A 17,393-nucleotide genomic window follows, 5' to 3' on the forward strand; every position below is an offset into this window, starting at 1 on the left:
CTTAGGAAGACAGGGTGGGGAGCATTCTAGCTCCCAGGGACAGTCAGGGGCCTGGGACTGAACACCAGGGCAGAGGGAGATCCCTGGGGACCCCTGAGCCAGAGTGGGAATGGGTGTCATGGGGCAGCTTTTACCCGTGACCCAGTTCCAGTCACAGATCCAGCACAGAGACAAGTGGACTAGATTTGTAGCTGGGCCCCCCTTACCCGGTCCCAGGTCACAGTTCCGGGGTGGGGTAGAGAGGTCCCAGTCACAAGTGAGAAGCCCTAGCTATGCACTGAGCAAGGAACAAGCCCCAGAACCACAGCTGTGAGGTTCACGGCCCAAGAGCAGGGCAGAGACTCAGACCCAACCTTTAGTCCTGCTCATGTCTGCAGAGGGAGAACCGGGGCAGGAGACTAGGGCCTCTGGGAATGGGCAGTTCAGTTAGTCTGACCCCACAAAACCTTCCGGCAGGCTAAGAGTGACCGAGTCCAGCAGCAGTCTCAACAGCACACAAGCCAACAGACCCGAACCAGGCCAGGACCTTGGAGAGCACTGACCAGGAGCACAGGCCCCCTGACTAAGCAGAAGCTGAAGCCAGACATGCCCCTCAGAGGCCAGCAGCACCCAACACTGCCCAAGTCCAAAGTCAACAAGTGCGCTGGAAGAATGAGCAAACAGAAAAAGGAGCCAACCACAAAGCTACTCTGGGGACAAGGATGCTCAAGATACGGACCCAGAAGAAGACAATCACCTGGAAGCATCTACAAGCAAAGTCAAAAAGAAAAAATACAGATGTGACAAAAGCCCGTAAGACTTCCTAAGAGAGATAAAGAAAAAGGTAAGAAAGATGAAAAAAAGATTTTAAAAACCAAGTAGGAGCAGCAGAGGAAAACGTGGGAAAAGAAATGAGAACTATGTAAGAAAACTATGAAAACAGAATTAGCAGCTTGTTAAAAGAGGCATAAAACACTACAGAAAAAAGTAAAAAACTTGAAAATCAGACTTGATCAAGGGAAAGGCATACTTCCATAAGACATGAGCTCTGCCAAAGCCTGGCGGAGGCTCACTGATCCTGCCCAAGCTCCCCTGTACTGAGAAGCCAAGCTCGCCACGGGCAGGGCCAAGGCAGGCCAATGAGACATGGCACGCCAAGCAGAGAATCTCCAGGAAAGATACTCTTCATCACAAAATGAGGCTAGGGATCACCTGGGGCCGGCCTATTTTTATCACTGGGAGCTCTAAGACCCCCTTTTAAGTTATAAAACCAAAAATTAACTTTAGATAAATGAAGAGGTTTAATGACTCCTATTCCCCTGTAAGAAAAGAGATTAAAAAGAGACATCCAAAAGTCCCTCATCTTTGCAACAGAAATAACATAACAAAAGAACACAAAATCCATACTTGAAACTCAATCTGCCAAAGCTTCTCAAGGCTGATAAAACCAAGGGCGGCTGAGCCCTGCTGGGCTGTGCCCCACCGTTCTGTAGAAGACACAGGCATTTCTCAAGAATTCCAATGGACCCTAAACTATGGCACTGTCCACAGGCCTAGAGACAGGAGACAGGAAAGCCATGGAAAACGTCTCTAGCTCCTGAAATGGTTCAAGGACTTAGGTTTTGTTTTTTATTACACATCAGAGTCTGAGCAAGAGTAGACACTGCTATGCTCTGCCCCGTCAGCCAGCTGGACAGCTCTGCTGGTTCAGGGTGGCAGAACTGCCAGCTCCCCTTGGTCTGGGACGCTCGCCCTCATCATTCTTCTTACAGGTTTGGCTAAAGGTTGGAAGTGAGAGGCTGTTCTGTGCCCAGAACTTGAGTCATGCTGCTGCTGCTGCTGGCAATGAGTGCCGAACTTCTTTGTCTGAACCCTGCCCAGGGCCTCCCTACCAGGAATGCCACCCTGCAGAGGTCCCTCTCTGAGTCCTGCCCGGAGCTATGACCCAGAACTGGGTAGTGGGTAACTAACCTGCGGCTGTCCTCACCACTGTCCCAGTGACCTGGGGTGGGTCTGCTGCTGCTCTTCCTAGACTGCAGACCTCGTCTCGTGCTTCTCTGTGGATGCCAGAGCACATAGGGCAAGGCCCACTCTCAGCCTGGGCCCATCCAGAGGGTCCCTACACTTCTGTCTATGTGTGCTGTGCTGGGTGGAACAAATGACCTGCTCTGCCTTTATCTGGACGTCTCCATCAGGACTCCATTTCTTGTGCACTTCACAGATCAGGGAGGTCATGGCCTGGCTCCCTATCACTGCACCTTGGCTCCAAGCCTTTATCTTCAATTACTGCTTTGCTGTTTTCTTTCTTTTCCCCAATGACAGTTACTAAAAGCAACGGTTAACACGTCTTCTTTAAAATCTTAAGTTACAAATTCTCTTCCTCCCTCCCCTACACCCTCACTGAGAAAGCAAGCAATGTGATATAGGTTACACACGTTCAGCTCTGCAAAACATCCTTCCTTCCACGTTGAACTTCATCATGTCTCCACGGAACACCTCCCCACCCCTCCTTGCATCTTCATTTTGTGAGTTGTCTCTCCCCATTTGATGGGAAGCTCCTGGACCGTCTCTTTTTCGTACTGATCTGCACAGAGTTTAGCACAGTGTAGGCTCTTTGTAAATGTTTGCTGACCAGATAGTCTTCTCTCCTTTGGTTTGGCCATCTTCTCTCACTCTCATTTCTGATTTTTTTCCCCAAATTTAATTTTCTCTCAAATTAAACTTGCCAACTGTTTTGTTCTTTTCCAAACTACAGATTGCTTTACTTATTAAGATATTTTTACATTTGTTTCTATTTTGCAAATACTTTTATTTAGGTGACTTGTGCTTTCTTTGGTATATGACTTCATTTCCAACTGCCACAGCATCCATGCATTTCTCCTTGTTGCTGAATATTGATTTTCTTAGACTTTTTTTTTTTTTGCAGTTTGGAGAGGGGGAGGTAGGGCAGCTGGGGTTAAGTGACTTGCCCAAGGTCACACAGGTAGTTTTTTTGTGTTGTCTGAGATCAGATTTGAACTCGGGTCCTCCTGACTCCAGGGCCAGTGCCCTATTCACTGCGTCATCTAGCCGCCCCTAGATTTCTTTAATTTGGGCACCACAATGATCTTGGAGTTTTAAAAAAAGTCTGCATCCTGAGGCCTACTAGGTGGTAGTGATTTATCTCCACATTTTTTAATCCTGTTTATTCCCCTTATCTCCTCTGTTCTGGAGATGACAATCGGGAGCCTAGGTTTGGTGGACGCTTTTCACGGCCGTCATTTGGTGAACGTGCAGGTCCAGATGCAGATCCGGAGGCCTTCCTTCGCATTTCCAAGAGTGCTTATTCCAGGGAGTCAAATTGTAACAAGATGCCTTTTTGTTATGGGGCATATTTCCCAATATGAGCCAGTCCAAACAGGAGCACAGTGTATTTTCAAAATTAAAACTGCATTTCTCATTTGGGGTTTATGACTAACAGATTTCTGCTACAAACGCTACAAAATATCTTCTGAAGTCTAAGAAAACATGAACCATTTGGTGGATATTGTCAGCAAACCGACCCTGGTGAGCAGGATTCAGACTGAGCCAACCTCCAGGCTGATGAATACCAGACCCAAGCACCCAAGGCTACCCCGAAAGAGAATGGTCCCCAGAGGCAAACAACCAGAAAGCAGGAAATGGGGCCCAAGGCGGCTTTAGTTAAATCCACAAGGGGATGGCAGAGGTTCCTCCTCTGTGTGGAATGGAACGCCCCCCCACTTCTGCGCTGACATCACTACAGCAGGACCAATGACCCTACTAAATTTAAGGAGGATTTCAGCAGGAGTCTGTCTGAAGTCTGCTGCCGGGCACGCACACATGTGCACTTACCAGGGAAGCCATGGCCCAGCCTGTCTTGTTGTAGATGAACTCCAGGTTGTTTCTCCTCAAGTACAGCAGGCCTCCGACGAGAGAGATCAGCAGGGCCAAGGCGATGGTGCCCGAGTAGTTGGGGGGCCGGAAAACGCGGATCTGAAGAGGGGAGGGGCACAGAGCACCCGTCATGGACCACGGGGAGGCTACCCAGGGCCCTGCCAGTGCCTGCCCCCCCCCCAGGAGGCTGCCCCCCACCCCAGCCCCAGGAGCTCACGTGAACATCCGTCCGGTCCGCAATCCACTTGGCGAGCTGCTCTGCAGCAAACCCAATCCTCTGCAGGTCAAAAGTGTCTGCGCGCTTGGGTTTCCCCTTTGGAGGGAAATGCATGAAGGTCGGCGCCGAGTTCATATTGAGCTGCAACAGAGAGATTCCCGTGAGCAGACAGCTACTGCCCAAGGTCTGCCCTGCTGGCCTGAGGAGGGAAGCACCAGGGGCCTGTTCAGGGAGGATTCCGCGGGCTCATCCTCTCCGCTGACACTTCTATTTCAGGGGGCGCTTCAGCGGCTACATCCACCGCTATCCTGAGGGTTTCTGCTGGTGAGCAGCTGCTCGTGGCCCAGGGCCTGCCGCCAAGTGCGCCCCAGGAGCTCGGCCCAGGGCCCGCTGCTGACCGACTGAGGGGGAGAAAGGGCAGCTCACCACAGCCGCCGTCTGTGAAGTGCTACTCCCTGGGATATGAGACACAGAGATCTCCCAAGCTGGCAGTAAACTGAGGCACCCAAGCAAACCTACGGAAATAAATCGAGTGGCCAAACAGCTGGAAATCACCGATTAAAAACCAGGCTTTAAAGGCAGCCACGCATCAGTGCTCAGACAATGAGCCTCTAGCTGACCAGGGCAGGGGAAGAGAGAGGCCAGCAGCAGAAGGATGTCCGGCTGTGGCAGGAGCCATCCTGGCCTCAGTTCTGTCTCCTTCTAACTCCCCCCACCTCGGGCCTCCAAGATCAATCCTGACCGCCCCTCAGTGAGACCCCAAACAGTTCTGGGAATACAAAGGGGGCCAGGCGAGTGCTGGCTGGGGCAGCCTGGACAAGCATGGGGCATGTCACAGAGCAGACAGGACACTGGGCTTCCCGACACAATGAATGCAAAGGGAAGATCAAAGCCCTTGCCGCCTGCATCCTCTGTGGTCCGAAAGGCAGACAAACTGCATGGGCCGTGGTCCTACGGCAGACGCATCTTAGCGACTGCTGGCCCCCGTGCACGCCATGAGCCGCGCGCTGCCTGTCCGGGCTGCTTGCCCACACCGGGATGGGCCTCCTCTCGGGGCGCAGGTACCTGCTGGAAAACGTCCGCACCCTCATCATAGTCCACGACACTGAAGAAGAGCTTGTTGGAGAAGACCGAGGAGTAGCGCCAGGAGTTGGCCAGCACCTGGTACTCTTCGTTGGCCTGCCTGTTGGAAACAAGCACAGGGCGCTTGAGCGTCCAGGGAAACGACAGAAAGGTGGCTTCGTGCTCATGCCCTCCCAGCGAGCACCCAGCTGATCTCAGAAGACAGCAGGGCAGGGAAGCCCAGGCAATCTGCCCGGCCCTGCTGACATTCCCTGGGGTCTAAGGAGGGCAGCCAGGCAGCCTCAAACCGAACCCACAGAGCAATGTGCCGCGTCCCCACTGCCATGGCACGGCCTCCCCTCAGGATCCGGCTTCACGGACGTTCCCAAGCACCGCCCTCTCCACGAAGCCACCCCTGATCCTCCCAGGAGCTAATGCCCTAACCCCACCAAATTAACTTGTATTTACTTACTGACTGCATTTCTATCTCACTGCACTCAAGGCTTTCTCATTCATGTCCCAGAAACCACTGCACGCTGGAAGTTCCACTCCAGCCCCGGAATTCACAGAGGGGAAGTGCACTCCACCACCCTGGACAGCTCGCCTCCAGGACGCCCAGGAAGATAGGCCTTATTCCCCTCCGCCTGCACCTTAAACCTTCTTTAGCAAGGCTGCCTGGAGACCTTCATTTCCGCCTCCCAGCCGCCAACCCTCCCGCTTTCCTATACATGCTATCTTCCCTCACTAGAATGTCTCTGCATTCTTGAAGAGAACAGTGACATCATGGAGGTGATATCATGATTAACAAGTGAATTGGATTTAAGTGAGGCAGGGCTGTATAAAGTCACCAGCCTCACTTTCTCCTCCTGGGCTGTCTGGGTCCAGGGACCAGATGCTGACCAGGGCGATTGATTAGAGACGGCCCCAGATGCAGTGGGAGACCTGGGCCCTTTTAAGGTAAGGTCTTACCCGGGTCTCAGTCAGACTGAGGCAACACCCATTCAGTGATTAAGGTCAGGCTAGAAAGGAGGCAAAGAATGACCTTTTTCATCCAGTACTCATTAGAATGAAAGCTTCAGATAAGGGAGAGGGAAAAAGGAACTGAAGTTTTTTGAGGGCAGAAACTATCTTCCTGCTTGTACTTTTTAAAAATTCTTTGCTTTATCCAATTTCATTTTATTTTATTTTCAGGTCCAAACTCTCTCTGGGCCACCTCCTCTTCCTCTTTCCCAATGAGGAAAGCAAGGGACAAAATTTACAAACATGTGTAATCAAGGAAAACAAATTCCTGAACTGACCATGTCAAAGAAAGAAAAAAGCTTCCATCTGCATCGAGTGCATTACATCTCTATTAGGAGGTGGCCAGCATGTTTCATCTTGAGTCCTCTAGAATCGTGGTGGCTCACTGTGTGGACTGTGCCTAAGGCCTTCTAAGCTGCTGGTCTTTACGATATTGGAAACTGTTCTCCTGGCTCTGCTCACTTCACTTTGCACCAGTTCATACAAGTCTTCCTTGATTTTTCTGAAACCATCCCCTTCATCATGTCTTCCACCATAAATCACAGACCACATCTTGTTCGGTCACTACCCAGCTGATGGACATCCCCTCTACTTCCAATTTTCTGGCACCACAAAAAGAACCGCTATAAATGCTTTTATAAATACGGCCCCTTTTCCTCTTTCTTTGATCTCTTTGAGATACAGACCTAGTGGGGGCACTGCTGGATCAAATGGTATGTGCAGCTTTATAGCCCTTTGGGCATCGTTCCAAACTCTTCTCCACAATGGCTGGATCAATCTACAACTCCACCAGCAATGTAATAGAGTGCTTATTTTTCTGCTCCCCCTCCAGGAGCTGTTATTTCCATCTTTGCCAATATATATGATAGCTATGAGATGGTGTGGCAGGGATGTTTTAATCTGCATTTCTCTAATTAATTGTGATTTAGAGCATTTTTTTTCAAATGGTTATTGATTCTGCTTGTATTTCTCGTGCCAACACTTGGCACATGGCCTGGCACACAGTAAGCATTTAATAAATGCTGGCTGATTTGCTGACTATATACATGGTTGTCTGATTGAATGTAAGATCTCTGAGGGCAAGACTGGTGATTTATAATGCTCAATGACTGAAAGATTAATGGAGATGAATTTTATAGGAACTTAGGAATTCTATGAGGCTGTGAGGGACAGGTGAGGAGCAAGTGAATTCTAAGCAGGGAATATTGTTTGTGTGAAGGCAAAGAATTAATGAATGAAAAGCATTTCAGTGTTTCCCATGTGCCAGTCCCTGGGCTAAGCACTAGGGAACATAGATGGAAACCAGGCCCTTGATAAACCAGGGAACAATGGGACACAGGAGGTTTTCATCAGGCGTTTCTTTACTCCATCAACCCCTGGGCCACCCTTCTGCCCCACTGTACATGCCCTGATGCTCTTTCTCCATTCAAATATCTGCTGCCTGCTTGTGCCAGGCCTGTGCCCTCCCACTGGGTCTACAAAAAGTCTTTGGATATCACTGGGATCTAACTGAACTTGATCTAGTTTTAAAAGCAAAAGAGCCTCATGTTGGCTGCCAAGTGCTTTACATATTACACAGGTGATCTCATTTGAGAGGATGTTTTGTTCCTGTCACTGGAAGCTTAGATAACCGAGGCAGAATCTCACCTCAAAAGGGGTCAGAATTAGGGGGCAATGTTACCTGACAGGTTAAGTTCCTAAGTTGGAGCTGACACTCAGGGGACTGCATTGAATGATCTTAATTAACAACTCTATCTGGCCAGGGAGTTTGGAGTTAGCACCTGAGAGAGGTTAAGAAGTGAAATCAGAAATGTGCAAGTGGTTGGTTATGCTGAGAAGAGCTAAAAGACCAAGAGGCTGAAGGAACACAGACAGCGCAATGCTGGCCTTTCAGGGAAAGCCTGTGTGCCCAAGAGCATGCACTGGAGGACAAGGAAAAGCTCCCGGAGAAGCTCTCCCTGCTCCCGCCCCCCTCACAAGAGGGGAGAGGACGGGGGAGGAGGAAAGAGTCTTACAAAGCAAGGGATGAAAAGGCTTCCCAAGGTTTTCTGTGAGTGCAGCCAGGGTTGGGGGACAGTCCAACGCCACTTTCTGAAGAGAAAGACCAGAACTCCCTAGCCACCCAAAAGTCAGAATGCTTTACTGAGGCGCTCACTGAATCACTGCATCAGAAGAGATTTGAAGGCCTGTCAAACCGGCACCTGACTGGGAACCTCTCTGAAACATCCCCCAACAGTCAACAAGTCTCCACCTGCAGACCTCCACCAACTCCTGAGGTCTTCCACCCACGGGGAGAGAGCAATGATGGACAATCACTTTCTCCCCAAGGTGCCTGACACACTCCCGTCAGATGTTGTTGGAGCCAGACTGTGGATGGCCTGAGATGCAGACATGAAGTTTACAGGAAGGAAGAAAACAAGCAAGCACCAGCACGTGCTAGGGTGCTCGGCACTTAACACATACTGTCTCACTCGATCCTTTCAACAACCCTGGAAGGTCTAAGTGTTGTTATTATACAAGTGAGGAAACTGAGGCAAACAGAGCCTAAGTGACTTGCCCAGGGTCACACAGCCAGTGTCTGAGGCCACATCGGAACTCATGTTTTCAGTGATCTGTGCACTGTGGTGCTTACCTAGCTGCGCATTTCACAGTACAGGTAACCAGGCACCAGAAAAGGGTCATGACGTGGTCAGACCTGGGCTTGTTTTGGCAGCTGTGGGACTGAGGAAAGAGGGAAAGGCTGGAGGGACGTGACTCAGGGACTCTTACAATATCCCAAGGGGGCAGAGGAGAAGGCTGTCAAAGCAGGCCGGGTGAGAGATGAGGGGGCTCAAACTGGGGTGGGGAGAAGAGGGTGTTTGCACACTGTCTGAGGGAGGGCCATCTTTCACCTTCCTTGGCATCCCCAGAGCTTAGCCTGGTGCACAGCGGGCACTCAATGTGCACCACCTGCCTGCCTGAGCACACACTAAGCTTCAGACAAATGCGGATGGCTATCTGTATTTCTATTCTGTTTCAATGGTCTAGTTCTCTGTTTTTAAAAATTCAATGAGACAGTTTTGTTTCACACTATGATAGGAAAATGAAGGCGATGGATTCAAGAAATACCGAGGAGCAAGAATCCATAAGACCAGGTAACAGTTCAGACTCAGATATTTAGCAGTTGTGTGACCCCGGGCAAGGCCCTTAACCCTGTTTGCCTCAGTTTCCTCATCTGTAAAATGAGCTGGAGAAAGAAACAGCCAACCACTCCTGTATCTTTGCAAGAAAACCCTGAAATGGGGTCACAAAGCAAAGAGCAGGACACAACTGAAAATGAAAATGGTTAAAAGATCCAATTCTAGATGAGGAAACTCCCTACTAATGCAGCTTAGCCCCTTCTCTTGACCCAGGGGGGTACTGAGGGGGTAGGTAAAGTCCAAACTCTTCTCATAATAATATTAGACTTATCTGCATTTCTAATATAGGACACACCAACAGAGATAAGCCACATTCATAAAAGCTCTTGGGGTGGGGGTGTAAAAGGGCCCTAAAACCAACAAGGTTGAGAAGCATCGTCTCAGAGCATGGCCTAGAGCGCTCAGAGATTAAGATTAAGTAACCAGGCCCGGACACAGTCAGGTAGTGTCAAAGGTGGGACTTGAACTCGAGTCTTTCTGCCTCTGGGCTGGCATATCTCCCCCTATCTTCCAATTGCATCCGTGCTTCCCTCATCTAAAGGTGGTCATTTCTCTGGTCTGTAGGAGTGACCGGACCTCATCACTGGTCCCCTATTTCCAGACTCTTCCAGTGAGCCAAGTAGAGGTGCCAAGATCAGCTTCCTGGGGCCCAAGCCTGGTCCTGTCCCTCCTGGGCTCCCCTCAATACACTATGACGTGGATGGGAGGCCCACCCAGGGCATTCTGAATTACGGAGAATCCACGACCTGGCCCGTACCACAGCAACTACAGACAGGCACATGCTCTGCTCGGGGCTCTGAAGACCACAGCAGAATGCTGTGGCCCCTCCCCAACCCTCCCAGCAATCTCACTGGACTCTCTTCTATAAAATGTGCCCCCACACACCACCTAGGCTGTCTTCATTAGGGGAGCCTTTGTAAGTGACAGGCTAAGGAGATGGTGGCCGGGAGATGGGGGGGCATCAGGCTACACAGACCCCTGGGGCACATTTCTTACGTGCCAGCACCTCCTCTTTAGTAAGTGTGCTGCACTTTCAGATGCTCACTCAGGGGTCCCATCTGCTCCTGCCCGGGATATCTGAAGGGAAGCCCAGCAGGAAGGCAGCGGCTTTAACCCAACAATCCCAGCACTCAGCCTGGCAATGCCAGCGTCTTGCCGACTGTGCTTCCTAAGCCACGGCGCTGCTTCCTTTTGATCTGAAGCACACCATGACACTTCTCGAATATTTAACTTAATGGGGCCCTTCGGGTCATCTACTGAATCCAGGAGTGTGGACCAGCCTTCAGGCCATCCCGCCTCCGGACTCCAGACTCAGGACTCAGGGCTCAGGGTGTCAGAGCAAGTGGGAAAAGGCAGAGCTGGGAGGGCAGTACCTGCACACAGAGCACTGCCGCTGCGGCTGCAGGGCCGTGAACATCACCACCACCGAGTAGTTCCGTGGCGGTGCCTTCACGAACCTCCGGAACTTGTCCCCATTCATGCGGATCACGGAACGCCGCACGCTCCAGTCCATCAGCTGCTCTACCTTTTCGGCCAAGAGGTTCTGAAATGAAATGCAGGGACTCAATTCTAAGAAATGTTGTGACAGTGCCAGCCGCCTGGCCCGGCCCAGCCCAGCCCATCCCAGCCCAGCCTCCGCCTCTGGCCAGGGCTGACACCAGCATGCCTAGGTCACAGGGAAAGTGCCTGGCCTCCTTTTCCCAAGCTCAGTGCACACCATTCTCCTTCCTGCCAGCCTGGCTGACACGCTGTTCTCACAGCCTGGGTGCCACCTCTAGCCTCCATGTCTTTGCCCAGGCAGCTAGCCCCAAGCCTCCAACATTCCTCCCCTTCTCCTCTGCCTCTTAGAAGCCGTAGCTCCCTTGGGGGAGGCTAGGTGGCACAGTGAATAGAGCACGGGCCCTGGAGTCAGGAGAACCTGAGTTCAAATCCAGCCTCAGACACTTAACACAAAGCTAGCCGTGTGACCTTGGGCAAGTCACTTAACTCCAACTGCCCTGCCTTCCCCCCCTCCAAAAAAAAAAAAAGAAGCCCTAGCTCCCATGGAGGGTCAGCCTAAGTGCTGTCTGCTTTAAGAGGCCTTTGCTCTCCCAGTGGCCCAGCTCCCAAACTTCCCCATCACCCTGTGTTGATCCTCTATTGGCTCATGTGTGAGCTGGGGGCCCTGGAGGGCAGGGGCTGTTCTGGTCTTGCTTTGTGTCCCTAGTACTGATGAGCACAGTGCCGGGCACACGGTGAATGCTTGCTGACTGACTGATAAATGACCCACAGGAGCTTGGGACACCATGAGGCGCAGGACAGCTTGGTTGCTGTGAGAATTCTATGAGGGGCAGAACACGGTTCCTCCCCGAGGACACGAGGGATCTGTGATTGGGTTGGTGGGTGCATACTCACTAGGTATAACCTATTGGATAACATGGCACAGATCTGTGGTCATTCTTAAAATAATCTATTCATATGAGCATCAATCCCAGACACCGCTCAGGAAGGTAAGCCTCCAATCATGCCCAATTTTACCCAGTGATGGCGTGTCCTACAGCTCAGCCCACAAGTAACACTGATTACTTCAGACCGAGCCCCATCACTTACCATTTTTATTTAAAATTTCTGCCTCTGAAGACACCTTGTCCATCACCTGATACGGTCAATGAGGCTAGAAGGGCTCCAGAAAAGTCTGTGAAGCAGCCTTGGCAGGGGAGACCCACAGAGATGAATCGGTCCACTGCCCAAAGCTCAGTCCCAGGAAGACAAGGGCATACACGGCTGGAAAGCCTGAGCCCTGCAAGGCTGGAAGGGGCAGGCGGCTAACACGCCTGCCTTGTTCACATTCGGCTTCTTCTGCCGCTGAGTCACTGACAGAAGCCAAAAGGGGCTAACGGCTACTTTCTCAGGGGCCTTGCCAGGATTCATCCGCTGCTTCAGTTTCCTACTCCAAGGGCTTCTCATGCTGGAGCGCAATGGCTTCTCAACTTAGTTCTTTGCTGTGTCTACAGATTTTTTTTTTTAAAGCGATCGGGGTTAAGTAATTTTCTCAAGGTTACACAGCCAGTTAGTTTTGTGTGGGTGCCGAGTATCTGAGGCCAGAACTGATCCCGGGTCTCCCGACGCTGGGGCCGGCGCTCTCCCAACGCTGGGGCCGGCGCTCTGACTCGCTGTGCCACTTGGCCACCCCTCAGATTTTTTTTTCAATAAATAAAAGACCTGTGAGATTCCACGATTGGTTTCACCTCTCCACATGTCCCAAACCAAGGATGTCTCAGCAATCTCATTAGCCAGTTTCCAATTATTTAGACACTGAGTATTGGCGTGTAGTTCTAAATTCAACCTTCCCAAGTAGCACAAGAAAACTGGACAGAAGTATATGTGAAAGGTGCAAATCATTCCATTATAAATAAAGTCTTTGTAAAATGTCTTCTGGAGAAAATGAAAGTCATTTTCTAAAACCCATCAGCAATGCTGAGGACTGAAGGTGGAAAAGGTCACACAAGTGGGGCTGACTGGTACACGACCAAATTATGCTCCCGAACATCATCTGGGCATCCTGGCAGTTAAGTCAAGCTCAAACTCTTCACTAAATGATCCTTGATCCCACTCCCCAGAAAGTCAGCTGCAAATGAACACCCCCCTCCCCTCGAGGTGAGGCCTTGGCTTCTGATCTCATCACTCCACTGATGCCGCCATCACCAAAGCCGCCCACGACCTCAATCAGAAGGTCTTCCTCAGGCCTCCTCCTTCTGGACTCCCCGACCATGCCTGGAACCACTGACCCCCTTCTCTTCCTGAGCACTGTTTGAGTTTTTCCTGGCACTGATCTATTTCTTGTAGTTTTTCTCCTCTCTCCCTCCCCCTGCTCCTCCTCAATCCCAGAGAGAGAGCCTTCCCAAGGCCATACAACCACCTCCAAGAGGCAGGCCTCAAAGGAGGCCATCACGGTCTCTGCAGCTCCCTCCTACACTCCAGTGTTTCCTGTCCACGACTTACTGGACTGCCAAAAGGCCTTTCTGACTCTACAACCATTTTCTCAGGTAGGGCCCCTACAGAACCACTACCCGGGAAAAATGGCTTCATTTCTGAAGCAAAGAACTGGAAACTGTGTTAATTAAAATAACAGTCACTGGAAATGTCATTAGGATAAATGCATCAAGTACGACATGAGTTGGGAAATAAAAAGAAAGTGGCTGACTGCTGAGCACACGCTTGCTGGATGACTTCTCTTCTCTCGCTCTATCCTCTGCCTGCAGGTGGAGTTCTGGTCCGGTCTCTAAGCAGTGGACGGGGCACACACGCCACTCCTCTGCAGCTCTGCCAGGGACCAGCCCCACACACTGCAGCAAAGAAAGCTTTCACTCCCAGCTGTCAGAGGTCACACCCCCGGGCCCCTCACAACTGTCCTTTCAGTAACGTGGTAACTACTCAAGGCAACGAATTCTCTGATGGCTGTAGTGACCGAGGACGAGGACGGACAGTCCTTGGATTAAGAAGACAGGCCCTCATTGCAGGGAGAGGTCTGGATTCTTTAAAGGAAGTCCACTGCTTTCCATAGGGATCGAGCCTTCTCTTCTCCTCTTTAATGACAGGCACGACAATCATTTGCAGGGTCTGAGGTAGAGAGGGATGGACGGATGAATGCACACACAGACCGAACAGTAAACTGCGTATTTTCCCATCTAACGCAATGTTCCTGCAGGGATGAGGCATTTTCTTCCACTTAGGCTGAAGTCAGACCTTTGTGAGTGGATACACTCCAGGATGTTCTACAACGTTCTGGGCTTTGGGACAAGCAGCATGTCAGCTGCAAGGGGAGCATCTCAATGACTGCACCATCCACAGGAAATCTCTTTTCCCCTGGGAACGTTCCCTGGACTTCCACCATGACCATCTCCCCAGCTGAACCCTTGATGGACAAGAATTATCAGAGCAGTATCTGTAGTGAGAATGCTCCTTGTTCCCACTGTTACTTCAGGACTCGCCTTTCACGTCTTCACTTTTTCCCTTTGATTTCTACTCAGTAAATCCAAATTACGGGAGCTTCATATAACATAGCAGCTCCCACGTGCTGCTCCCTCCTTCCCCACATAGTTCAGCCTGACTCACCACTTCTCTCTTATACCAGGATGCTTTCCTGTTCACATAAACTCTCTCAGATTGCCTAACTTAACGAGGCTTTAACCTCCTCTAACTGCACAACCCACTCCTTCATTCCACTTCAGCAACACTTAGGCATGGTCACACATGAGAAAGCCACTTCCTAAAGAAAGACGCTGACATTCTCCTACAGAACCAGCATCTCCCATCACTCCACTTTTCCATCTGCCTCACCATCCTTCAGTCTCGAGGACATCCAGTCCCTCCTTGCTCTAGGATTTTCTCAGGCCATCAGTCCTGCTCTGACTCCCCTTACCTCTTCCTCTCCAATTTCAACCTGTTAGCTATTTCAACTCTACAATGTCCTTTCTATCAAATCCCTTGCCCCCCTGACCTCTCCACTTTGACCCCTTGTCAAGCTTCTCTGCTGAATGACCTCTACTACCCACCCACTCCATACTGGAGAGTGAAGAGTGTGTCAGCCAGGCTAGCAGGAAGGAGAATGGTGTGCACTAAGCTTCAGAAAAGGAGGCCAGGTGCTTTCACTGTGACCTAGACAAAGTCTTACAAAAATTCTGAATGGGTACATTACAAATTCATGTCCTCCAACCTCAACTGGGCCAACGCCGTAACAAGAGAGTCCTTCGATGCCTCCCTCCTGATTCCCTAGCTCCCTCCCCTTCTCCCTCAGATGAGGGCCTTGATTTTTTTATTCTAAGGGGAAACTGAGGCCATCCAATGTAATCTTCTTTTCTCTTTCTCTTAATCTCAACACTCTCTGAATTCATCTTCTACTCTCTCTCTATTCTGACAAAGAGGTGACCCTTCTCTTTCCTAAGATCAGGCCCTCAACACCTCCCCGTCGCTACCCTTAATCAGTCCCATCTTGTTCTCAGGTTTTCAATCTCTCCCCTATCAGATGAGACAGGCCATCACTGACACATCAGTCAACTGGCATGTACCAAGCACGTGCTCAGTGCCAAGCTCTATGTTAAGCCCTGGGGGATATACGGGAAAGTTTACTGGTCAAGATGTCAGGAGAACTGTTTTGTTTTCTTCTTTTAACCGGCAAGAGATCCACACACAAAGAGGAGAAAGGACTGCAAAGGCAAGGAGGCGGAGGGGACACAAGGTTTCCTTAGGGGAAATCAGCAGGCTCATTTGGCTCCAGTGTGTGAGGAGAACCCAGGGACAAGGGAGCTGAGACTGGGTGGGCTTGGGTAAGGCCAAGACTCTCAACTGGATTTGATGGGTAACACAGAGCCACAGAGACAGGAAATGACTAAGCTGAAGAACAATTCTATTCCAGTGGAGGGACAGAGACAGATTAGAGGCCACCAGAGGAATGTGGGAAAAGAACTGTAAAGGAAGAGAGGGGAAGATAATTAAGCTGCTCATCGGTCCTACATTATTGTAGCTGCCAAAGAGAATGCTCTGGGACAGAAAAAAGGTTAAACAACTTCATTCTAAGGGTGAAGTTGAGTTTCTGCTCCACTCTTCCTTAAGTGAATATATCTGGGCAAAAAAGTGGTAATACACTGAGTACTAGTTTTCTCTCTTTTTAAAAAAAAATTTCCTTTTAACGTTCTTTGCTTTAAAAATTGAGTTCAAAATTATCTCCCCTACTGAGAAGGCAAAAAAAAAATCTATATTAATTATACATGTGAAATCATGCAAAACATATTTCTATATCTGCTATATCACAAAAAAGGTGAAAGTAGACTTTGATTTGCACTCACAGGTGCATTTTTTCATCATGAGTCCTATGGCACTGTCCCCGATCACTGTACTGATCGGAGGAGTCAGTCTTTCACAACTAATCATCATTCCAACATTGCTGTGACTGGGTCAACAATCTCCTGGTTCTTCTCACTTCACTTTGCATCAGTTCATGTAAGTTTGGCCATGTTTTCTCTGAAACCACTCCCCTCGCCATTTCTTATAGCACAATCAACTCTACCCTAATCCCATGCCACAACTTACTCAGCCATTCCTTCAATCCTCCTGATCCCTCGCCACTACACAGAGCTGCTAGAAATACTTCTGTATGTACAGGTTCTGTCCTTTCCTTTGATCTCTCTGGGATATAAAACCAGCAGTGGCTCTGCTGGGTCAGAGGATGTGCAGTTTTACAGTCCTTTGGGCAGTTTCAAACTGCTCTCCAGAACAGCTGGCCCAGCTGACTACCTAAGTGGTATAGCTATATTCCCTCATCTCCTCCAGCATTTGTCATTGCTGACAGGTGTGAGGAGGTACCTCAGAGATGTTTAATGTGCATTTCTGTAATCAACAGTGATTCAGGGCATCTTTTTTCATGACTACAGATAGCTTTGATTTCTTTTTCTGAAAACTGCCACTTCATTATCTTTTGATCATCTATCAACTGGGGAATGAATCTTACTTTTATAAATTTGACTCTATTCCTTATATATTTGAGAACTGAGGCCTTTATTAGAAAATATGCTGTAAAACATTTTGATATACTTCATTGCCTATGGTAACTTTTAGCAAATATAGCTTCCCTGATTATTCCTTTTATTTTATTTATTTTCGTTTTCACTTTGTCTGAAATCATGACTGCTACCCCTACCTTTTCACTTGGTTTCAGAAAAAGAAACGTTGCCAAATCCATCTGAGCTGATCCAAAGCGAAGTGGGCAGAACCAGGAGATCACTGTGTATGGAACAGTGATGTAACGATGATCACCTAGGAAAAGCAGGACAGATTCTGCTCCAGCCCCTTACTTGAACTCTGTCTCTCTGTATTTACAATGTCTCTTGTAAATAATATGCTCTGGGATTCTGTTTTCTTATCCATTCTGTTATCTCCTCCACGAGCTTGTCCCATTTACATTCACCATCATGACTATGCTTATCTGTTCCTCTCTTTATCCTGCCTTCACTTACAAGTTAGGGTTCTGCCTCTGACTGCCGCCCTCCCTTATATCACGGTCCCTG

The 17,393-nt window shown here is 49.6% G+C and overlaps 1 protein-coding gene across 2 annotated transcripts in view; it reads right to left on the minus strand.

The window, feature by feature from the left end:
* The window catches only part of TUSC3 (tumor suppressor candidate 3), a 30,449-nt gene extending 19,558 nt beyond the window's left edge, over positions 1 to 10,891 (minus strand). For both annotated transcript variants that reach the window (XM_069104982.1, XM_069104983.1), the window contains exons 1-4: positions 10,725 to 10,891; positions 5,156 to 5,273; positions 4,091 to 4,231; positions 3,832 to 3,972 (exon numbers count right to left, since the gene is read on the minus strand). In XM_069104982.1, coding sequence (XP_068961083.1) covers positions 3,832 to 3,972; positions 4,091 to 4,231; positions 5,156 to 5,273; positions 10,725 to 10,864 — 540 coding nt within the window. In that variant the 5' untranslated portion in view covers positions 10,865 to 10,891. The remainder of the gene's footprint in view (positions 1 to 3,831; positions 3,973 to 4,090; positions 4,232 to 5,155; positions 5,274 to 10,724) is intronic.
* Between the last annotated feature and the right edge of the window lie 6,502 nt (positions 10,892 to 17,393).

Source organism: Petaurus breviceps, unplaced genomic scaffold, assembly GCF_028583685.1.
Source record: "Petaurus breviceps papuanus isolate PSGF00001 unplaced genomic scaffold, PetGlider_PUasm1.0 689, whole genome shotgun sequence".
In the NCBI taxonomy this organism is placed as follows: domain Eukaryota; kingdom Metazoa; phylum Chordata; class Mammalia; order Diprotodontia; family Petauridae; genus Petaurus; species Petaurus breviceps.